Source organism: Acomys minous (assembly GCF_964271855.1).
Source record: "Acomys minous genome assembly, chromosome: 3".
NCBI classification, from domain to species: domain Eukaryota; kingdom Metazoa; phylum Chordata; class Mammalia; order Rodentia; family Muridae; genus Acomys; species Acomys minous.
This window is the reverse complement of record NC_140485.1, coordinates 71,746,169-71,770,857: the sequence shown is the minus strand read 5'-3', so window position 1 is coordinate 71,770,857 and position 24,689 is coordinate 71,746,169. Positions and strand designations below refer to the sequence as shown.

Genomic DNA, 24,689 nt, shown 5'->3' with positions numbered 1-24,689 from the left:
TATATGTACACATTTATTCATGACTACCCTACACACAGTAGACAAAGATGGAAAGAGACTTAATGCTCATTAGTGGACAAATAAACAAATCATAGCAAATCCACATAGTGAAATATTTTATAACCATGAGAAGGACTAAAGCTCTGATATGTGTTATCAATCTCAAAACACTTCTATGCTACATGAACATTGTGTAAACTTTCTTTCTTTCTTTCTTTCTTATTCGAGACAGGGTTTCTCTGTGTAGCCTTGGCTGTCCTGGACTCACTTTGTAGACCAGGCTGGCCTCGAACTCACAGCGATCCACCTGCCTCTGCCTCCCAAGTACTGGGATTACAGGTGTGCACCACCAAGCCCAGCGGTAAACTTTAAGTAGAGTGCAGATAAATTTCAAAAGCATAATGCAAAGTAAAAACAACAAACAAACAAACAAAAACCCAGATTCCATTTACTTAAAAAAGAAATACCAGAGTAGATAAATTCTCAGAGCCAGCATGAAAATAAGTGAATGGCCACAGCTGAGGAGCTAAGGGCAGCAGGGAGAGGGTGCCGAATAGAAACGGAGTCTTGATTTGAGACTAAAACATTTAGGAAGCAGACAGAGCTGGCATTGTACCATGCTGTGACTGTGCTCGTGGCTTCTGAACGGTTTCTGGTACCTCCATAAATTTTAGTCATTGTAACAAATGCATTTAAGCTTCAAATTGCCTTGCAGTCTAAATGATGCTCGGGTGTCAGTGACCTCTTCTAATGAACTCGGAAGTGTTTCTCTGGGTCAGTCTTAATCTAAAGCTATGCCTGCATCTTAGCAAGCCTTACCGGACAGCCACCAAGTTAGAGCGACAGACATTGTGGTGCTTTTCCATTCCGTGTGTGTCTAGAGTCTCTTGGGTCCATGCTTCATCCTCGAGGCTCTGACTGTGAGGATGTTTCCAGAAAGGTGATTCAGACCTTGTCATTTCATTTCATGGTGGTGACGGAGCTTAGTCTAAGCATTTGGTGGACTGGACGTTGATTTAGTCCCTCCCTTGATGGCTTCACTACCGCCCAGAAGCCTGGCCTTCATGTCCTACCACTCCCCGAGCCTGAGATGCTTTGAGTTGGGCCTTCTGAGAGCTCTCTATTCGTGATCCTTTGCATACTGGATTCTGAGACATGCACAGAAACGTTTCTCAGAATCCCAGCTATATATGCATCTAAAGCGTGTACAGATCAAAGTCACTGATAGCATGTCACTAAACAATCTATTTTAAAACAGTCCATTTAATAGTAGCACTTATTAAAGACAAAGGCAAGTTTGCATACTAATGAGATGGGGGAGCGTATTTGTTTTTACAGGAAAAACTGGCTCTTGACTGACCATCTTCAGGGTTTGTAGGAGTTGATGGTTGTTTTTTACTGAAGATGCCACTTCTCATAGATACACAGTACAAATGGCAGAGCTATGCTTAGGGCCACTTCAGAAACTGTTGGAAACTCATACATGGAACATGTGCTTGAAGAGGACACTGGGGTCTCAGCCCTTTCCTTGCTCCCTGTTTCCCGGCCACCATGAGGTTAGAAACTTTCATTCTCTGTGCATTCTCCACCATGATGTCCCCCCTCGCCATAAGCCCAAAGCAACAGGGCCCAGTGAACTGGACTGAAGTCAGAGCCAAACTATACGCTTGCCTCCTCAAAAGATAAAACAAATTGTTAGCAATTCTGCACTAATCCCAAGCCAAATTCATTGAACGTTTTTTAAAAAATTCAAGTCAATAATTCAAATAGTAATTCTTAATTACTATTTGTAATTAAACTTTCCAACAGAATATAATCTCAAGTATACTATTTTGGTGCTTACATACTGTGGAATGAGAGTAGAAAAACATTTGACAGCCCTTTTTTCTAAAAGCCATTATGTTTCTGTAGAAGCAGAAGATACTGTACACTAAGAACACCAAAATTCATAGCACACAGTAGTCCTGCGATCTTTTTTTAACTTATTATTTATTATTATATATACAGTGCTCTGCCTGCATGTACACCTGCAGGCCAGAAGAGGGCATCAGATCACATTATAGATGGTTGTGAGCCCCCCCACCCCATGTGGTTGCTGGGAATTGAACTCAGGACCTCTGGAGGAGCAGTCAGTGCTCTTAACCTCTGAGCCATCTCTCCAGCCCAGTAGTCCTGCATTTTATCTGGAGCAGTTTTAAGTAACCTTCATTGGTGTTGCTGGTTTGTCCACAGTGCAAAATGCATAGATTGCGTGCTCAGAACCAAGGCTGCACTGAGGTCACGCAGTGCAACACGGTCATCAGCAGTGAGTCACACAGTGCAACACAGACATCGGCTGACAGAAACATCTAAGATTTGTCATGCATTTGGTTCTGAGTTAACTTTTGGTTTTTGCATGGTCAAAAATCTTCTTACTGTTGCCAAGTGTTTTGTAGATAAGGGTTTGTGACTCACACTTTAAGAAGCTGGGCTTTGGGGTACATACAGCTCAGTTGATAGAACGTTTGCTTTGTGCCTGAGTCTCTGGTTCCACTCCAGCACTACATAAACAAAGCATGGCGGTTCACACCTGTAATCCTGGCAGGGCCAGGTAGGAGGATCAGAAATGCAAGGTCTCCCTCAGTTATACGGTAAAGTCAAGGCTACATGAGACCCTTATACAAAATAAAATATAATATAAACTATTATATAAAATAATAATAAAATAAAATGCAATAGTAGACATCTTTTTTTTTTTTTTGAGACAGGGTTTCTCTGTGTAGCCTTGGCCATCCTGGACTTGCACTGTAGACCAGGCTGTCCTTGAACTCACAGTGATCCGACTGCCTCTGCCTCCTTGAGTTCTGGGATCAAAGGCATGTGCCACCATGCCTAGATGCAATGCTAGACTGTAAGATCCCTCCTCCCAAGCTAGGCATGGTGGTACACATCTGTAATCCCGGCACTCAGGAGACACAGAGAGGCAGGTGGATCTCTGTGAGTTCTAGGCCAGCCTGGTCTACAAAGAGAATTCCAGGACCGATTCTAGGGGCTGGTCAGCTCTCCTCTGACCTTGTAGCTAGCCCTAGGTATTAGAACAGGCCCACACTCTTCCCTTCCTTCATCTGGGACATGAAAAATACATCTGTCAGCCTTTCTATGTGTGCCAGAGCTCTTAGGCCTCTTAGCTACCTTGATGCCACTCTCTAGATTTTCAAGACCCCCATAATGAGGAGCAGAGCAGCATGTTAAGTGGGAGGCCTCTTGCACAGCAGAGTCTGGGAGAGGTGACCCAGTGTGGGGGGGATGCTGGCTTCAGGCTCACAAAGCCTAAGTCAGAGACTGACACACCTTCTCCACTCTCTGAACCCCACCCTCCCTGTCTGAAAAACAGGTGATGGATGTCGTCTTTTCGGAACAGACATGTTTAAAGGGGGAGTGTGTGGAAATGCCAGAAACTGAGACAGGCACACAGTAGGGACTTGTTGTAAATCAGCCCAGGACAAACTGGTTTGTGCTCAGGCATTTGGGGATCTGACTACACCCCAAAGAGGCAAGTGTGTGTTTGCATGCTTATTTTGTTAAGTGTGCTAATTGCTTTTTGGGGGAGGAAGTGTCATAATTGTGTTATTTCAATATTTTGTTATAACATGTGCTTGTTTTCATGAAAGGCTTCTGGTTGATTGGGTGTGTTCCAGAGCCTTGAGGTTTTGCCTTGGAGTAAGAAGAATGGAGTTTTGTGGTCATTTGACGTTTCATTGGCATCCTTTCCTGTGTCAGTAACAGTTCTGGGTGCTGGAGGACAAGGACAGAGGTAGCATTCAATAGCACAAGACACAGCTACCTGAGGGACAGTGGCTTTCTGGGAGGGACAGATAAGGAAACACCTGGGCGAGGCTTGAACCTAGAGCCTGGCCTGGTCCACGATGTAACTGAGTTCTTTCTGGGTGCTAAGAACTGTACCAGGAACAAAACAGACTTAGGGGATGGGTTTATAAGCTGAAGGTAAAGGTGCACCACAAATAGTTGTAGGGGGTACTGGCAAAGGTGCCCTGGTATGGAGCTTGGAGGTAGATGTCTTTCCAGAGGATGGACAGATGAGAAGGTGACTCTGAACAGAAAGGCAGGCAGGGGACTCACATTCTGGAGTTCTGTGATACCCGTGGTTGGCTCCACCTAAAGACAGCTGGCCCTCAACCCATCTTGGTGGTGCAGCTGAAGACAGACACAGCGCATGGTGCACGGACCTGTGTGTGGCACGTGGGTTAAGGAACCCACCAATGTGGATGCAGAGCCCGTGAGCTGCTGGCACCTGTTCTGTGCCCTTGGAGAGGTCCCTTCATCTGGAATTCTACCAAGAGCAACCAGCGTGGCAGCCCTGAGCGGGCAATGGCCAAGCTATGGGAGGACTTGCAGGGTCATGTTTGAGACTAAGGTCTCGAACCCAAAGGCAAGTGGGGTTCCTGGGTGTGTGTCTGAAGGGATCTGAGCCAGCAGAGCCGCACATCCTGGGAGCATTACCAACAATAGGAAAGGTACTGTAGCAGCCCAGATGGTGGGCGAGGAAAATGTGATATAGATAGATACATAGCAGAGTTTTACTCAGCCATGAAGGACGGAGTGATGATGTCATTTGCAGAGAAAAGACTGGAACTTGAGCTCATTGTGTTAAATATCCAGATTCAGACAAATATCACCTGTTTTCTCATATATATATATATATGTATATATATATACATATATATATATGTGTGTGTGTGTGTGTGTGTGTGTGTGTGTGTGTGTGTATGCATATGCATGTATATGTCACATGAAAGTAGAGGGGGACTAAGCTGGGGGAGGAAAGGAATCAGGAAAGTACAATGACACATCTTTCTGAAAGTGTCATAACAAGACCTATGATTTTTTTTTTTGTTCTAACTAAAATGTTAACAATAACAATAAAGCCAGGGGAGCTATCAGCATTTGAAGTGGGAGTGACTTCGTGGGATGATTCTCTTGAGAGCTTGCTCTGGCTACCAGAGGGAGTAGAGGCATAAGAGACGGCTGTGGGAGACCAGGCGGAGGCTGTCGTCCTTGTCCGCGGGTGGGAGGTGCTAGTGGACTAGGCAGATTGGAAAGGCATGTTGGAGCAGTTTTGTTGGAACTGGGAGGTGAGTGAAGGGGATTCAGGTTTGTGGATGGAGGGTGACGTCATCTAGTGCAGTCTCAGAGGACACAGGGGCAAGGTAGAGGGAGGGACTGTTGGCTGTTGAGACATCCAACTGTGGTGTTCAGGTGAGCAACAAGAATGGGGGGGGGTGAACCCTGACACCCAGAGAGAGGCTTGTCGAGGCCAGCTGGAAGGGAGTGCAAGGGATAAAGAGAAGAGAACTTCACAATAGGAGGGGCCAATGTTGGATACTATGGCTGTAAAAGGCAGTTTTCACTCTTTCCCGGGGCCTCGTAAGGTCCCTATATGGTGTCTGAGGAATGTGCCATAGTGTCCCTGCTTTGTCAAAACTCTACCCAAACCTCACTATACTCATGGCTTCATCTGTCAGTCCCTGAGAAGCAGGCACAGTGTTAGACTTCAGGGAATGTCTGCTTAAACCTCATGCTGCATTCATAGAGCAAGACAAAACAGTAAGCCACAGCCTCCTTTCCACCATCCTCCCTCTGGGGAAAGAGCCCAGGACCTCAAGTGCTGAGCAAGCAAGCAAGCACTCTGCCGCCGAGCCACCTCCCAGTCCCATGTGCTACTGTGGCTCCGACCTTTCTTTCCTTCTTTGAACATATGTGTTGATAAAGGTTTTCTCCTGTTCACAAATACCTCCGATGTCCTTCATCGCACCTGGAATATCCTCACCCAGTGCCTCTTCCGGCATTCCTCTGGCCCATTAAGGCAGGATCCACGAGACATTTGCCTATCTTTTGTGTCTGTGACATCTCATTATCTCTCTCCGGTGGGTCGTGGGCAGTTTCTTCCGCTCTCTCTTCTAGTTTACATAGCTGCCTTCTGTTGGGTCTGACCTCCAGAGTATAGCGAGGGAAGGTGAGCACCCTCAGTGTGAGCAGCAGCACACGGGGAGACTGAAGCTAACCCCGCACGTTAACCCGATGCAACAGTACTAACCAACCAAGTCCAACACTCCACAAAATGAGTGACAGGTCAGGGCCAAGCAAGGTTTGTTCTAGGGATGCAGGGTATTTAACATGCCTGGGATCCCAGCATTCAAGGGACTGAGACAGGAGGACTGCTGAGCATTCAAGGCCAGATCAGGCTACAGAGTAAACCCTTTATCAATTAAAAAAAAGGAATGGATGGAGGAAGAAAGTGGAATAGAGAAAAAGAAGAAAGTGAGTTTGTTATCACATTAAGTAGATGAAAGTGAGGTCATTTGAGTCTTTCAGTAGATGGGGGGGGGGGTGGAATTTGAAAAAAATCTGAGACCACCAAGATGACTTGGGGGTGAAAGTCACTTGCCACCAACCCTGATGACATGAATTCAATACTCAGAACCCAAAGAGAGGAAGGATCCCCCACAAGCTGTCTTCTGACTTCCACATGTGCACCATGGCACACAAGTGTACACACACACACACACACACACACACACACACACACACACACACACTGAATAAACGTAATTTTAAAAAATTCAAACCCGTGAACAATTTGTTAAAAATTCACTCCCTTCTGCCTACTAAAGTATACCCAGACCTGTGCCACATAAGCCAGAGCCCAAGATACCTGCTCAGCGTAGTCTATGGTAAAACTCGTGACAGCTATGACAACGTAAAAGGCACATTTAGTGCTCCCTGTGTCTACTAGCCTTGTCCCGGGGTCACTGGCCAGCTCCCTGGGGTGGGGAAAATAACCCAGTGAGACTGGAGAGGGCCTTCTAGCTGCGAGTCTGCCGCCATATTTATACACTCACCAAGAGAAGGACCAAGAGAGGACCAAGGATGATGCCTCTTGGTCTGGCTGCTCCAGTCCTCAGCTCCTCTGCTTGCCTTGCATGACCATTCTCCTCCTTAGACCAAGTCCCTCCCTGTAAAGTGGGGTGGCTGAGGGAGGGTGGTCCTCAGGTGGCAGTGGGCTGGATGTGCCAGAAGATCAGGAGCAGCCCAATGCTCCAGGAGTCCAGGCTCTTGTCTGCAGAGAGGGTGGTTCCTTTGAGGAGTGGAGTGGGAGTCCGAGGTAGGTCAGTAGGCTTTCCGACTTGCATTGGGGTCATCTCTTCGCCAAGGGGTTGTCACTGTTTCCACGGCTGCCGTTGCTGATGCTGTTGACTATGTTCCGTGGTTTTTGAGGCACTGACCCCACCCCCTACCCTTCTGATATTTTCAGACCTACAGCAGCCAGAGCGAGAGCAATGAAGACTATGAGATTCCTCCTATAACACCTCCCAACCTCCCTGAGCCATCCCTCCTGCACCTGGGGGACCACGAAGCCGGCTACCACTCACTGTGTCACGGCCTTGCGCCCAACGGCCTGCTCCCTGCTTACTCATACCAGGCTATGGATCTTCCGGCCATCATGGTGTCCAACATGCTGGCCCAGGACGGCCACCTGCTGTCGGGCCAGCTGCCCACGGTGAGTCTGTCTCCCACGTGGGCTCCGTGGCTCCAGCAAGGGAGGGCATGAGGGGAGCTGGTGGCAGGGCTGAGCTGAGAAGCCCCAGTCACGTGCAGGGACTGAGTTCTGCTGGCTGATTGCAGGGCGGGGTGTGTGTGTGTGTGTGTGTGTGTGTGTGTGTGTGTGTGTGTGTGTAATCCACAGGATATGGGGATGGTGTGGAGGGAAACTGTTACTTCTAAACAGCTCTGTTTGTGGCAACCTGGGACTGATTTTATTGGCTGTTAATAATATAATTTCACATTTATTTCTAGCATATTTATTGTGGTATAAGTGTTCTATCAATTCACACACATAGAGTGGGTAACGGTACAGTCTAGTTGAGAATGTTTTCATCCCCCGTACCCAGAAGAGACTTCTCACCTTCGGTCACCCCTCCCAACCACTATGCTCAACCCTTGGCCCAGGACAACCACCCACTGCTTTTCCTTATTTGGCTTTGTTCTGTTTTGAGACACTTCATAATCCTGGCTATTTGACAACTTGATATGTAGCTAGCCTGGCCCCACTGGCTGTGTTTTCCAAGTGCTGGGATTTCAGGTGTGTACCACCACGTCCACTTACCACGGGCTACCTTCTGCCTCTGTCTGTTTGCCGGTTCTGGGTGTTTCACGTAAGTAGCCAGGGAGGGGGGTTACCAAATGGAAATTCAAGGGTAGGTAAAAGATAGCAGGCAGACAGAGGCAGAGAAGGGTAGGGACACCATTTGCAAAGGGAAGAGGCCAGGGGCTAGTGATCTGAGGGAGGAAGCGTGGGATTTTTGTTGTTGTTGTTGTTATGGGGTTGGGGAGTGAGAGCCTGCAGCATCAAGTTCTGAATCCCGTGCTGAAGGGGTTGTGTTTGTTTGTTTTTTAGCATGATGGCTAGCCTGAACTATCAAGTCCTACAGGAAGTCAGTAGAAGGGGCATTTTAAGGGGCTTCCCGCACCATTCCTAAGCAACCTTGTTTCGTGTTTCTCTTCCCACTCATCCCTTCACAGTTAATATTAGAGTTATGGCTCTTTGTTGTTGTTGTTTTCATGGGGAGGGGTGGGAGTTTTGAGGCAAGGTTTCTCTGTCTAACAGTCCTGCCTGTCCTTGAGCTTTACCAGGCTGGCCTTAAACTCACAGAAATCGGTCTGCCTCTGCCTCCCGAGTGCTGGGATTAAAGGCGTGCGCCACCACTGCCTGGCTGAGTCAGAACTTTTACATTCATGTTTAGGGTAATGGTAGAGTGAGTGATAGGTACTGGCGAAGCCACAGATAGACAAAGGCTTCCAGATGCTTCCCTGCAGGAGCTGGTGTCATTGTGGCCCCACGCCCCACCCCCATTTCCACACAGCAGGCCTGTGGCTTCTGGCAATTTACACCCTCATGGCAAGGAGAATCATGGCTGAGCACTGGCAGGCTGTGCCAACCACTGGATCCAAGTGGAAGTTACCCTCTAATGTGTCAGACAGGATTACAAGCAGTCTTTTTTTGTATTTTGTTTTTCTTGTTGTTGTTGTTGTTTTGAGACAGGATTTCTCTGTGTAGCCTTGGCTGTCCTGGACTCACTTTGTAGACCAGGCTGGCCTCGAGCTCACAGTGATCGATCCTCCTACCTCTGCCTCCCGAGTTAAGGCTGAAAGACAAGCTGCTCACCTGACTTCCTTACCAGAGTCACGTGGTATTGGCTGGATCCTGATTCCTACCACTATGGCTGCCCAGAAACCACAGCCCATTTTGTAGTCTGATATAAACAGAGGCAAAAAGATCACGAGTTCATGAACAGGCCAGACTAACCTGCATAGCGAGACCTTGTCAATACCTAATTAATTAATAACTCAAGGGAAATGGATGCTCCACTCTCCAGGAATCCTGACCTTTTGACCCCCCTAACAAAGCAGCAGCCCAGTTTCTTCTTCCAAGTGGTTGACTGGGTCAGACCCCACAGTCATGTGACCTTGCCAACATAAGGACCTAAGTTTGATCTGTCAGAACCTGTATTAAAAATAAAGGCTTAGCTGGACGTGGTGGCACACACCTTTAGTCCCAGCACTCGGGAGGCAGAGGCAGGCGGATCGCTTGTGAGTTCGAGCCCAGCCTGGTCTACAAAGTGACTCTAGGACAACCAAGGCTAACACAGAGAGACCTTGTCTCAAAAATTAAAAAAAAAAAAAAATTATAATAATAAAGGCCTGCATACTGGCTTGTCCTCATGGTCCCAGATCCCAGCGCTGGGCAGTCTGAGACAGGCATAGCTTAGACTGGAGCTTGCTGGTGAGACAGCCGAGCCTGCTAGGAAAGTTCCAGGCTACAGGAGACCCTGTCCAAGAAACAAAGTGGGCGACAGCAGTGGATGTCCCCTGGCCGGCACACATCCATACTGTGGCTAGTCTCCCAGTTCCCTTCCCAGGCTCTGATCAGTACTAGACCTGCTGCCACTGGATCACAGACCTCCCCTAGGTCCCCTTGGAAATCATCACTTAGATGGGCTCTGTGCAAACCAGTCCTTTGCAGATTTCTTTACAGCTGGTAGGTATTTAAGATGCTTCTCAAATTCTTAGCTCTCCGTTAGAGCTAGAACCGCAGGGGGTTCCTTCACTTTTACTTACTTAATGAAAGATACGCCTGGCCTCGTAACCCAGGGCAGAGGCACCCACCAGACGGGAAAGTCAGATAAGGACCATGTACTGGGTCAGGATGGTTAGGAGGCAAGGAGCCTTGACATCAGAGCGTTTGGATTCGTGGGAACTTTGAGGAGAAAGGAAATGTGCCATGCCTGCTGTGTGTGTGAGGCAGGGATTACGGAAGCACCTGCTGGGTTGTCAAACAGCATGTGGAGGGATTTGTAAATGCTTTCTTATACCATGTACCTCTCAACTGAGAGATGGGGGGGGGGTAATATGAAGAGGCTGGAGACTGGGAGGGAGGAGCATGGGGGGTTGAGAGGTGGGGGGGGCACTGGGCGTGTCTCCTTCCCACTCACAACCCCAAAGGTCCAAACTCAAGTTCACATCAAGGTCCCAGGAAGCCAGGGTTCCCTAGGAGGCCCTGGACTGTCCATCTTTCCCTCTTCTAGCTCCTAGACTCTAGAATCTAGAGGGTTCCCTGGCTGGTGGCTGTGGCTTTCCCTAATCTCTAGCCTCTCTTCTGTCAGTGGTAGCTCCCCTGCCCTTCTCATATGGATACTTCTGGTAGAATTTAATCTAGAATAGTCTCCGGGTGAGTGTTGTGGTCGCTAGCTTGAACTCTGTCTGCAAAGACCGCTTGCTTCTGTTACATTACGGGTTACAAGGATTGTGGCTTAGTATTTTTTTTTTTTAGGTATGTGCCTGTGTGCGCGCATGTGTGGTGTTGGTGTATGCAAGCATGTGCGTGTGCCTTGGCACACCTGTGGAGGTCAGAGGACAGCTTGCAGCAGTCAGTTCTCTCTCTCCTCCATGTGGGTCCCAGGGATAAAACTCTTAACAGCAAGTTCCTTTACCCTCTGAGCCCTCTCAATGGCCCACACAGGAATTGATATCTTTAGCAGGGTGTGTGTGTGTGTGTGTGTGTGTGTGTGTGTGTGTGTGTGTGTGTGTGTGTGTGTGTGTGTTTCCCACGTGCCCTGACATGCTCATCTTCAGCTTGGATACAGGCTCTGTGATCTCAGAGACTCCTTGACTTACTCCAGATACATATGGAGAGAAAACCAAGAGCCTGTGCTATGGATCAGGTGTGGGTAGTGTCACTAAAAGCCGATACGAAAAACTCAGACCCCAAGGTGGTGGTTGTGTGAGGTGCTGTAGGCCTTTAAGAGGCGGGGCCTACTGAAAGGCCCTTAGGGACAAAGAGATTGTGGTACTCTGGTCTTTTTTTCCCTGGCTCTCTACTCTCACATTCCCATCATGCTTTGCTACCCTCAACAGAGGGTACCCTCAAACTCCCAGGCTTAGACTTGAATTTTTGGAGCCAAACTAATTTTTGGTAAACATTATGAGCAGACTCAGGGATGTTGTTACAGAGCTGTGAAGCCAACAGGTGCAGCCTGTTTCTAAAAAAAAAAAAAATGTTGTGGATGTTCAGTTAGCAGGTGTGGATCTGTGTGCCTGGAACAGACCCCTGACTCAGGGGGTGGCAATAGCTTCAAAGCTAGGGGCACTGGCCTTGGTGGGGTGGGAATATGAGAAAAGAAAGACAATTTCTATGGAGTACAAAGACAGGAATGCCCCAGTGGCCTCATCTGCCCAAGGGCATCACTGCAGGGGGTTGGCTGGGAGCAAGATCAGCTGGGATTGCAAATGTATATAAAGCCACGCCTCCACATAAAGCCAGTGTTAGGTCGACATCTCTCTTCCTAATTACCTCAGTCCTCTTTCGGTGACTCAACTCAACCTGCCTAGGCAGTAGCTGGTCACAGCTGGCAGTCTCTCCATGGAAGCTTTAGAATGCTTTCTCTTATTCCTCCGCCTTCACTGCCAGGGACAGTCACTCTTGGGCCTTGTGGCCTTTTTTTTTTTTTTTTTAAAATACAACAAGATCTCATGGTCTTGAACTAGAACTGTGTGGTTGAGGATGGCCTTGAACTTCTGATCCTCTTGCCTCTGTCTCCCAGGCATGTGCCACCTCTCATTTTATGCCATGCTGGGGACTGAACCCAGGGCTTTCATACTAGGCAAACACTCTACCAACAGTGACTGGGACCTCAGGAGCATTGGCGGAGACTCAGCCTGTCACAGGACAGCAGATGACTCTTGGAAAACGCCTTACCCCTCATGTGAGAGGTGACAGTTGGGCACGAGGCCGACCTGTATGCTATGCTCTGTGAGAGAAAATGCTACCTAGTTCTCAAGCTGAACCCCCAGAGGAGGTCACACCATCCTAAATCCTCTCTGTCTATCCCCCAGTTCTACGGGGTGCGTGTGTGTGTGTGTGTGTGTGTGTGTGTGTGTGTGTGTGTGTGTGTGTGCGTGTGTGTGTCTGTGTGTGTGTGCGCGCGCACAGGTGTGAAGGATTGCACAGTCAGGCTGCAGGTAGCACAAAGGACACCCACATGCCAGGTGCCACAGGTGTTGCCCCCATAGACCCAGATCCCCTAGAGATGCCATCTCTATAGAAGTAGGTGTGACTTTGACCTTGGGTGGCCATTTCATCAATGCCAGAACCCTCGTAGCTCTGTGCCCAGAGGTTACCAATCCCTTCTGGTCCCCTGCTTGACTGTTAGTTCTCATGGGCACGTGGACCCAGCTTCTCTGCCGATACTGCCGGTACCGTGTACAATACTGGAAGCAGACCCCTTTACAAAAAAATTAAATATGCTCACGGCCTTCTCCCTCAACTTCCGAGTCTTAACTGATTAAACATTCATTTCCAAGACAAAAAAAAAGAGTCAATTTAGTATGAAAGATCTATTTTGCCGGTTTAATCTAAAGCATGGCACCTCCATCTGACCTCGATTTTCATAACGCAATAATTTTTATCCTATGTTGATTGTTTCATTTTGAGAGAGGTATTGTATTTATAAATCAGCCTCTAAAAACGCCCAGAGAAACTCGGAGCGTGGAATTTATTGAGCGTCTCGAGGAGTCTGAGACCACTTCTTGTGGAATCCTCTGGGAACCGGGGTTCAGGGGAAAGGGGGTGCCAGGAAGGGGTGGGGCTTGGTGGTCTACCACAAGGGAAACCCCCACTTCAGGGAACCAGGGGCACCCTAGGGTGACGGAGAAGCAGAATCACAGTGGAGTCTGGTGGTCAAGAATCTGGGGTTTTCCCAGGCTGAGCCCAGGGATCACTGGAACTGTTGGGTGCCATCTCAGTGCTCAGTGCTCAATGCAGGGGCAGGACGCAGGTCCCTCCAATGGTCTCCTCCCTTCCTTGAGGCCTCTGTGCTGCTTGACTGTGTGGAGGCCGGAGGTTGATGTTTGGCGCCTTTTAAAATCACTCTCCACCTTGGTTTTAAGTCGCTTGTTTGCTTGTATGTTTGTTTATATGAGTATGAATGCTTGCTCACATGTATGTTTGTGCGCCACATGTGTGCAGTGAGTGCCCTTGGCGGCAGAAGAGGATGTCAGATCCCCTGGTTCTAGAGTTAGGAGACGGTGAGAGGCAAGCCGAGGTCCTCCGGAAGAGCATCCAGCACTCTTAACTGCTGAGCCACCTCTCCAGCCTGGTACGTTGAGACAAGGGCTCTCACTGAACCTGGAGCTTGCTGACCGGCTGGAAGGGCTGGTCGGGGTAGCCAGGGAGCCTCCCACCTTCTAGCACTAGGATGCTAGGCACAGAGAGCCCCAGCTTTTTTGCGCAGGTGTTGGGGACACAAATTCAGATGTTCTTGCTTACGAAGCAAGCGCTTTGCTCGCGAAGCCATTTCTCCAGCCCCTGCTTTGAGTCTTGCTGGATTTCTCGGGACTTTAGGTAAAGCTACTCCTCCCTCAGCCTCAGTTTTCCCACCAGTGGACTGGGGTTGGGATCCCAGCGTTGGTGAAATGGCGTAACTGCTTGGCCAGTTTCACTGTAGTAGGCAAGCGCATTGGTTGAGGTGGTAGACTTCCTGGAGCCACCACTACATATGCCGACTCGTGGGGAGCCTGTAAAAACTAAGATCAAAGTCCCCAGCACTGAGTTTTAGACTCTCTGCACTCTAGTCCCTATTCCAAAGTGCTTGCAGAGCCTGGTGTTCTCCCAGCACACTAGGGCTACGAGCTTGGCCTGGGGACACCCAAGCAGGTGAAGGGCCTTTGCAGGCCAGTGTTGGGGGGCGGTGCTTGTTAGAGGCAGGACTGCAGTCTACTTGCACTTGACCAGCCTGCTTTTGATTCTCTCATGAGAGAACCTATACACAGCCTTGTGTTGGGCCTGGGAGTGGTGAGCCCAGGCTGTGTGCTGCCTCTGCAGGTCCTTAATAGACCTCCAAACACTCTGCCCTTACTACTCCATGCCGTTCCCCGCCAGTGTTCCTTCCTGTTCACTGCCCCTCTGGCCCCCGCTCCTAAGCTTAGTCTACCATGTTGGATGAACATGGATTGAGACACAGAAACTCTCCTTCAGAGCCTGAGGCACAAAGACCAAAGACCTCCAAGTCAAGCCTTTGTCCACCACGCTTCTTAGTGACTCGGCAGGAGGCGCCACCACCCCCTTCCACCCCTCCACCCTCGCCAAGGCCAACCAGTTGTTTTTATTATTCTTAATGTGTGGATGTGTGTGTGTGTGTGTGTGAGTGAGTGTATAGTTAGCTTTGCCTTGTAACAAACCACTGGAATGCTTAATGGCATAAAACAATTCATCTTAGTTACCTCTGGTGATTCATGAGTCAGCTGAACTGCCTCTTGTGATTCCTGGAGTCAGCTAACTAGTTGCCTGGGCCCACTGTCTAGGAGAGCCGCACCTCTCAGCACCTGGCTCACGTCAGCTGGAACCAGTTCAGGTATTTTAGCTAAGAGTCTCTCATCACCAGGAGCCTAGAGAAAGGGTGGGTCCCAGGGTGCAAATTTTCAAACTTCTTGTTAGTCTCTAATGCTTTGGCCAAAGCCAGTCACAACATCCAACCCAGAGAGCCAAGCAACGGAGCAATGGACCCACCTCGTGGATGGAGAAGTGGCTCAGTCATGTAGAAGGAAAGATCTCAAGAGATAGGAGGGTGGGTCATTTCTGTAACCTGGTTACTTTTAGCTGTCTGCTTGACCCAACGTGGAATTACTAGAATAGCAGAGTTTCATCTGAAAAACTGTCTCGATTGGGTTGGCCTGTCTTGATTGTTAATTGATGATTAACCCTTTGTGGGCAGCACCATTCCCTAGTGAGCAAACAGGCAGCATGGGTCTGTCAGTCTGTCTGTCTGTCTGTCTGTCTGCCTGCCTGCCTGCTTGCCTGCCTGCCCTGCCCCCCCCCCTCTCTCTCGCAATGTGCTGAGATTAGTTTCTTGAGTTCCTGCCTTAACTTCGCCCCAAAAGATAGACGGAGTCCCAGTATAATAAACTCCCTTCTTCCCTAATTTACTTTTAAAGGCATTTTCCTGGTTAGCTCTTTGCTACCTTGATACAAGGCAGAGAGGGAAGAGGGAACACCAAGTGAGAAAAGGCCGCACCAGATGGCCTGCGAGGAGCCATTGGGGCATTTTCTTGAGTCATGATTGATGTAGGAAAGCCCAGCTTACCATGGGTGGTGCTACCCCTGGGCAGGCGACCTTGGAAGTTAAAAGAAAGCAGGGTATTGAGCCATACAGAGCAAGCCAGAAAGCAGCACCCTCCGTGGCCTCCTCTTTAGCTCCGGCTTCCAGGTTCCTGCCCCGAGTTCCTGTCTCTGACTTCCCTGGATAATGGACTATAAACTGTATAATGAAGTGAGCCCTTTTCTCACAAGTTGCTTTTAGTCACAATGTTTTACTCCCTCAATAGAAACCTACCTAAGACTGTCTATCTGTCTGTCTGTCCATCTATCCAACCATTATCTATCTATCTATCTATCTATCTATCTATCTATCTATCTATCTACCCCTTCACCCATCTATCAGTCAGTCTATTTATTTTGTTAGGGGGTGTGCCTGGCTGCCTGTCTGTCTGTCCCTCAGAGGACAGCTTGAGGGAATCAATTTCCTTTCCTTCTACCATGCGGGACCTGGGAATCAAATTCAAGTCATATGACTTGACAGCAAGCTCCGACACCCATATAGCCATCATGTCCTCCCCCCAAAGTTGGTTTTGGTTTGTCAGGATATTTTTATCACTCGGCAACAGAAATGAAAGTAGGCCACTTATTATTTTGCTTTTCTAAGTAGGCTTTTTTTTTTTTGTCCTTCTTGCTGATATTTTGTTTTCTTGACTTTTGGCACCTTTCAAAAGTCACAGGCACAGGCCTTGTGCTCACGCTGGCCTCTCAGTTCAAAGTCCAGCTCCCACACTTGTGTGACTCAGAGCGGGGGTTCAGAGTCTTGTGCCTCAAGTTCCTCATCTGTACCATGGAGGTCAGGGTGCTCGCCTTATGGGAACTTGGAAAGCCTATGGTTGGAGGAATCTAAGTGGCACACAGTAGGCCCAACCAGTGTAAGCTACTGTGGCTTAGTGAAAGCATTCTGCTCACGTTGGGTGTGAGTAGGCGCTGCCTCGTCTCTAAGTTCAGCCAGGCTGGCCTGCTGGGTGTGGCTTTTGCTGTGGCAAGTGTATGGGTTGTTCAACGCGAATCAGCAAGATGGGGATTAGAAAGGCAAGTGGGAGTCCCCGAAGGCTGGAGGTGGGGTGGGGGGCAGCCAGAGGCTGGCAGGTTCGAGCACATCCGTCATGGCACGATGTCATGATGTCATCAGGCCTTGGCATTTAAAACCAACACCAGTGACAGCTCTGCTTCTCTCGCTGAAAGAACGAGGGCCCAGGAAACAACTCATCTTAGCTCCGTGACCAGAGAACGCATCTATCACAGTAAAGAACAGAGGGAGCCACGTTTTTGTCTCCTGCAGGACAGGAGTAGGAAATAGACCTAGTCCCAAAAACGGGCCCCGGAAAGACAGAAATGGGGCTACTCAGAGTTTTCTCGGTATATACTGGAGTCCGGGTTCAACCCCTCCCTCCGCTGTTTTTCAGACGCCATAAGCCGAAGAAATGTGTCCTTTACCTTTTATAAAACCCGAGGAAAAATGGCTTTAAACAGCTTTTACTCCCCTGCTATAATTATTTATTTTCAAACACTCCTTCAGGGGACTGCTCCGTCTTCTTATCCTAGACTCCTTTTGCTCATAAATGAACCATCACTTCAATAAATCATTATGAAAACAGAGACTAACACCAGCTCTGAGAGGTTGAAAGATTTATGTAACACATTTATGTCTCCCATTTTCTCATTCTGGTACTCCGCTGCAAAAGCTAAGCTAATAAAAGCTGCTATTAATATTTCTTGTTGCCTAGCAACCCTAGAGCGGGAGTAATAGCTTGGGCTAGAAAAATAGATGACCGATAAGGAAAAATTCAATTCTTTTATTATCTCAGGGGAAATGCCCTTTTACTGGGACATTATGATGTACGAGTGTGAAGTTAAACACAAAAGATTTGTGCGTGCGTGTGTGAGTGTGTGTTTCTATTTTTAATGAACATTGGTTTACCTCCACTAACTCTTTCTGGGCCCTTTTTGTTTTTCTTTTGCACCTCCCAACGTTCCATCCCTCATGCTTAATTTAGCAACTAGAGTAGTTAAGAGTCTGTCAGCAGTTCTTTTTTTTTTTTTTTTTTTTTTCCTTTAGTTTAAAAATGGTTTCTGCAAAGGTTTACAACTCGGTCATAAAAATTCACTCCCCGTTAGGACTCAGGGCAGCGATAATCCGGCACGTGCCCGGGTTTTCCACGAATGGATCACATTTGTTGAGAGATAAGATTCATGGATTTTTTTTTTTTCTTCAAGAAGGAAGGTCAGAGCAGATTGAAGCACGTTTTTTTTGTTTTGTTTTGTTTTCTGTGCTGACGTTTTCTTTGGAATCCAGCAACGTTGTCTCTTCTGAGAATGGTTTGCTCTGAAGTTTGGGGGTGTGTTCACTGAGGACAAGGTTAGGACACGGTCATTTATTGAGCACCTGCTGTGTAAGGTTTGGGCCCAGTGCCTCCCCCCAACATTTGCCCGATGTAGAAATGAGGGCACGGAAAGGCTGAGGGCTGCTTAAAGCAGCAGTGTGTGCTGCAGGTCCTCACATGTGTCTTAGTGTAGGATTTCTCAATCTTGTGTCTGCTGACATGTCGTGCAGGACAGTTCTCCATGGAGAAGGGTTCTCCTGAGGACCGCCTGATGACTGTCAGCAGCCCTGGCTGCCACTCACTGTCCCTAGGGTCCAGTACTATCCCCCTACCCTGCCCGCAAAAGCAAAAGCAAGCAATCTATGCAGGACCAGGTAGGTAGCTCAGCCAGAAAAGCCCTAAATCACTTGCAAGCACGAGAATGTGAGGTAGCTCCTGAGAATCCACATTTTAAAAAGCCAGGTGCGGTGACATGCCCTCGTAAGCCCAGTGCCTCAGCAGCAGAAACGGGCAGATCCCTGGGCTTCCCAGCACAGCCAGTCTGCTTAGTGAGCTTCAGGTTCCTGGGAGGCCCTGTCTCAAAAACCAGAGGTGGCGGCATCTGAGGACTGACTCCAAATTGTCTCCCCACCTCCATTCATACATGCGTGTATATCTGTGCACACCCATGCACACATACAATAAATAAATAGAATACAATTTTTAAAAAAAAGATTGCATCAAGGTCTTATATTTCTGACTTCTGCACTTTCTGGTCCCCTTGCCACTGCATGAACAATACGCTTGCCTGTTCTAGCCATAGAACACAGGGAAACTCCGTGTGTGTGTGTGTGTGTGTGTGTGTGTGTGTGTGTGTGTGTGTGTGTCTTTGTATGTGTGCATGTGCACATGTGCTGTGGCATGCAGGTGGCAGTCAGAGCATAACTCAAAGGAGCCGGATCTCACCCTATACCATGTGGATCCTAGATACTAAACATAGGTTGTTAGACATGTTGGCAGGCATCATTTCTCTACTCTAATAATTTTACAGATCAGAGTCAACACCAGAACACAGCCAGTATACCAGGCATCCTCATAAGGGTGGGAGCAGGCTGAACTCATGGAAGGATCCATGTCTGATTCTAGGCTCTATGGGCAGCCTGAGCCAAGCCTGTGTTGTAACTGCTCCAGCACAGGCATCGGATAGGGGCCAGCTAGCCACTGGTGCCTGCTTAGCACTGGGTAAATGGGAAAGGAAATTAATTGCCCAGTATCGCCTAGCTGGGAAAAGTACAAAGCCAGAACCTAGGCCAGGCTTTGGACTCCAAGCCCAGTCAATGCTCTTGGCACGCTTTAGACGGGCTGGCCTGACTCTGCATACAGAATTGTACTTAAGCCATGAAAGATGGAGAGACATTTTGGGGTGCTCCTGGTCTTGGGAATGCACCCCTGACTGGTATCCATTTGCCACCCCCAACCCTCTGAGGCTGGCTCACTTCAGCCTTACAACCTCCATGCCAGGCAAGAGCTATTGAGGACCGGTCACCTAACCACCCTCAAGAACAGACCCACCATAGCTGATCCTTGGGGCACTGCTCACAAACATGTGGTTGCCTGTATCCTGGCACTTGGGGTACACAGAGCACACGTCAACCATTTATCGTCTTAGGAACTTTCCCCCAGTGGAGGAGTTAGTTTTCTATAACCATGGTCTGCTAATTTGTGTACCATTCACCATGTGCCTGGCACTCTTTTGTTGTGGGGGGTGGGATTCAAGACAGGTTTCTCTGTGTAACCCTGGCTGTCCTCAAACTCACTCTGTAGACCAGGCTGTCCTCAAACTCACTCTGTAGACCAGGCTGGCCTCAAACTCACTCTATAGACCAGGCTGGCCTCAAACTCACTCTGTAGACCAGGCTGGCCTCAAACTCACTCTGTAGACCAGGCTGTCCTCAAACTCACTCTGTAAACCAGGCTGGCCTCAAACTCACTCTGTAGACCAGGCTGGCCTCAAACTCACTCTATAGACCAGACTGGCCTCAAACTCACTCTGTAGACCAGGCTGGCCTCAAACTCACTCTGTAGACCAGGCTGGCCTCAAACTCACTCTGTAGACCAGGCTGGCCTCAAACTCACTCTGTAGACCAGGCTGTCCTCAAACTCACTCTGTAGACCAGGCTGGCCGCAAACTCACTCTGTAGACCAGGCTGGCCTCAAACTCACTCTGTAGACCAGGCTGGCCTCAAACTCACTCTGTAGACCAGGCTGGCCTCAAACTCACTCTGTAGACCAGGCTGTCCTCAAACTCACTCTGTAGACCAGGCTGGCCGCAAACTCACTCTGTAGACCAGGCTGTCCTCAAACTCACTCTGTAGACCAGGCTGGCCTCAAACTCACTCTGTAGACCAGGCTGGCCTCAAACTCACTCTGTAGACCAGGCTGTCCTCAAACTCACTCTGTAGACCAGGCTGTCCTCAAACTCACTCTGTAGACCAGGCTGGCCTCAAACTCACTCTGTAGACCAGGCTGGCCTCAAACTAGAGTCTGCCTGCCTCTGCCTCCCGAGTGCTGGGACTAAAGGCGTACCTGGCATTCTTATCCTTTTGTATTTATTATTTCCTTTAATCTTCCACTCTGGGGGAGGAAGTGCTGTTATTGATTTTTCTAATGAAATGACAAAGCATAAAGAGAGAAATGACTTGGCCACACAGCTATGAAAACGCAGCATCAGGGTCTGAATGCAAGAAGAGGGACGCTCTGGCCGAGGTTCTATGCAACCTCTTAGTGAGTGAACAGAGAGTGAGGGAGTCGAGACTGAGCCCTGCTTTATGCTTTGAGCTCTTACAGGAGCCTTTCAGGAGCCTATGAGGAGCTCAGAGCTAGAGTTCCCTGGTGTTCTGAGACAGGCAGTGGTGTCATAGGCATGGCGGAGAGTCTAGAGGACACCCGCTGAGAAGTCCATGTTTTTGTGCCCTGGAATAAAGAAGAACTGAGTGAGGGACCATGGCAGGGCGCTGGAGAGATGGCACCATTGCTAATAACACCTGCTGCTCTTCCGAAAGATCCGAGTTTGACTCCAAACACCCACGTCAAGTGGCTCCAGCTGGGTGAGAGGGCATCCACCATCCTCTTTTTTTGTTTGTTTGTTTGTTTTTTGTTTTTCGAGACAGGGTTTCTCTGTGTAGCCTTGGCTGTCCTGGACTCGCATTGTAGACCAGGCTGGCCTCGAACTCACAGAGATCTGCCTGCCTCTGCCTCCCGAGTGCTGGGATTAAAGGCATGAGCCACCACGCCCATCCTACCATCATCTTCTTGTCTCACCCATCCCCCACCACACATGGCATAGGCTCACAAGATACGTACATATACATAAATAATAAAATAAAAATAAATATTAAAAAAAACAAGTGTGGTGACACACCTTTAACCCCAGCACTTGGGAGTCAGAGGCAGGTGGATCTCTGTGAGCTCGGGGAACAGCCTGGTCTATATAGCAAGTTCCAGGACAGTCAGAGCTGTACAATGAGACCCTGTCTCAAAACACAAGACTAAACTGAAAATCTGGACCAGGGACACATGGATTGTGTCCGAAACAAACACTGTTTACTAAGAGAATGTTCATGATTGTGGAAGAGGGCCAGGGGTAAGAAAGGATAGGAGCTCAAATGGCGTTGAGCCGTGAGAGCCTCAGCCTTTTATGGGTCTCGTCCGCAGCCAGGCTCCCCCACCTCCCCCTTGTCCTACATTTATATGCCTCTCCCCTTTTCTTGGACATGGTCTGTCCCTTACATGTAGCCCTGGTGGGGAGAGGTGTCTAGGCATTTTACCCTTTGCTATCCTTGTTAATCTCGATGCCTCTTTCTCCTGCCACGGGCAGGGAGGGCTTCCTGGATGTGTTAACATTAGGACTGGGCCTGGGGGACAGAACAAGAAGACAGACAGCAAAGTCTGGAGGGAAAAAAAAATTGACCCTGCAGGAATCTCTCTGTTCAGTCCCAATCTCCATCCTTCTTGCCATGACTCGGAAAACGGTTTGCGATGTTTTATGGCTGCTTCGCCGCCCTCTGGAACCGACCCCTCCAACCTCCTGCCAGGCTGCTAATCGGAGCTGTGACCCCCTGGCCTTGGAGTGTGCAGAGGCCAGGTGTTTAACAGTCTTCCAGGCAAGATGCCAAGCTCAGCAGCCGATTGTGAGCTGAGAGAATTTGGGAGGAGGTGGGGGGGGGGGGGAATCGCAGCGACATTCGTCAGCTGTAGTTCCAATATTACTATGTATAATGGCTCTCGCCTCCAAGTGCATATTCAGTACCATGTTTGGGAAAATGAGGTTTTAATGTACCATCGGCATAGCCGAGAAACTGGCGATGTCTCCGCAGAGTGTCAGGAGCGCATAAAACTTGAGATTTATGGGAGTCGTTTTCCCCCCTGCTCTGGCTGAATAATAAAAAAGTCTGTCTCGTGTGTTCTTTCTCTCAGCTGTGGCTTTGACCATTTAGAACTTCGAGGACTCTTTATAAAAGACAGCCAGGCAGGCAAACCCATCTAAATATTAAACTCCTGGAGGGAGCACCGTGCTCCCTGGAAGACTCCGGATACACACGTATGCGCAGAAGGATCTCCATGCTGGAAACTGAGGCACACCAGCAGAGGTCCTGTGGCCAGACTGTGGTGGGGGTAACCAGTGCCATGCCTTTCAGTGGGAGCCCAGAGCTCTGCCATCCCTGCTTTTCCTGGAGAGGAATCTTGGGCATGTGTTTCCCCCAACCCCTTGAGGGAGATGGAACCCTAATGCCTGGGAAATGGAGGCAGAAGGATCCCCAGTTGAAGACCAGCCTGAGCCACATGAGACCCCATTTGGTTGTTTGATTGATTTTTAATTAAAGGAGGGGTTTGTATCTCCATTGGTAGAGTCCTGGCCTAACACCCATGTGATCCTGGGTTCAATCCCTTACACAGCATAAGGTATATGGGCATGGTGGTGCACACCTGCAGCCCCGGAGGTAGAGACAGGAAAATCAGAAGTGCAAGGTCATCCTTGGCTACAGAGTGAATTCAAGGTCAGCCTGGGCTAGGTGAGACCTGTGTCAAAGCAGACAAACAAATAAGATGGAGCCGCTATTGCTACTCTATGGTGGCAGTGAGAATCCAGGGTGCTGAAGAATGTTCTTGACTGTTGCCTAGCTTTGAGGGTTGACGTTTGCAGGTGTCTCAAGAAGGTTTGGAGGATGAATGAATGAATGAATGTGTAAACATCCCTAAACTGTGGCGCCATTGTTGGGGAGTGACCCAGATAGTGACCCTGTTGCCTTCATTAGTTCTGTCTGCATGCCAGAAATAGGTACCAAGTCCAGGGGATAGGAAACTTGTGCCCACTTCCTGCCCCTGCCGACACTAAGGGATGGTACGAGGCAGGCCACTTCCCCACTGGCCACACTTTATTCTTATGCGGCATGGACACATCCCATATGACCTTCGGCAGGCTGTAAGGCAGCTCAAAGGACTTTGTAAGATGCTATTGTCCCCAGGGACTCAAAGAGTCTCAAAGGGCTAAAAGGGAGGGACATGGTGTCAGCAACCATGTGACCCAACTAGGAGACTTTAGCCAGTGTTTAACCTGTCTTGGCCAGTTTCCTCATAGGGTTAGGAGATGTTCTAGGTGGTGTCTAGGTCTGGTCTGGCCCCTCTGGGACCTCTGAAGTATAAATTAGACCACACCACTTGTAGGTTCTGCATCCCCACAAGAGGTGTGAGTCAGTCTTAATGACAGGCTGGGAGGAGGTGAGCTGGTTCCCTAGGCAAGAGGTTCCCTTAGGTAACAGTTGGCTGCAATTTCATTTTATCCACAAATTAAGACAGAAGAGACTTTATGCTGTCATACTGACTTGTGCCATCCAGACAGACAATGTGAATGTCCGTCTATTTTAAAACTTCTGCCCCTCCTTGACGCTTCGTGTGCGTGCTGATGCGCCTGCGCGCATGTACACAGTGCCTGAGCTGAGCATCTCTTGACTTTGAGTCTTTACACTTGCCCATTGCGTTTCTAGGATAAGAACTGTTCCGATCTATCTTCTAAGGTTTTCACCTGTCGCTGGGAAATTAGTATGCTGGGGAGAGCAAGGCCTGGATGTCCTTGCCTGGGCTTTCCCTGCCCCCCCCCCCAAGAATGCCACACAAGTGGCAGGAATCTGAGTCTTGAGATGGTCTGTGCTATATTCATTTTTGTGTGGCTGTCTCAGACTCCAGCTTCCTGGAATCTAAGTTTTGGAAGCTCCGAGACAGGCTCTCACTGTCTACCGGAAGTGCAAGGCTGAAGTGCCATCCTTTGCGTTTCAATGTAGCAGGTGTAAGTTCACTTCACAGGGACGATGCCAGTGGCTTCCTGCGTGACAACTGTGTGGTTTGCCCCGGGCGTAAGGCTGATTGGCACGTTTTTAGAAGCTCTTCGTTTTTTCATCTTACCTGTGTTATCTGTGTTATCAATCCAGAGTATATTCACTGCACCTTGAGGTGATCAGTGGAGGTTCCTTCCTTGGTGTCTGGGGTTGATGGGTTTGTAGATTCCCAGGGCTTACATGGCTTACTTTGTCACTATGTGTATAGTTATGTCCATGTGTAAGCTCACTTACAAACACACGTGCTTTTGAATATGGGCTGGATTTCATTTAGGCTCTTTAACG

General features: G+C 48.8%; 1 protein-coding gene across 6 annotated transcripts in view; it reads left to right on the top strand.

The window, feature by feature from the left end:
* The window catches only part of TOX2 (TOX high mobility group box family member 2), a 124,531-nt gene that overhangs the window by 66,477 nt on the left and 33,365 nt on the right, over nucleotides 1-24,689 (top strand). For all 6 annotated transcript variants that reach the window (XM_084777694.1, XM_084777693.1, XM_084777691.1 and 3 more), the window contains exon 3: nucleotides 7,313-7,558. In XM_084777694.1, coding sequence (XP_084633820.1) covers nucleotides 7,313-7,558 — 246 coding nt within the window. The remainder of the gene's footprint in view (nucleotides 1-7,312; nucleotides 7,559-24,689) is intronic.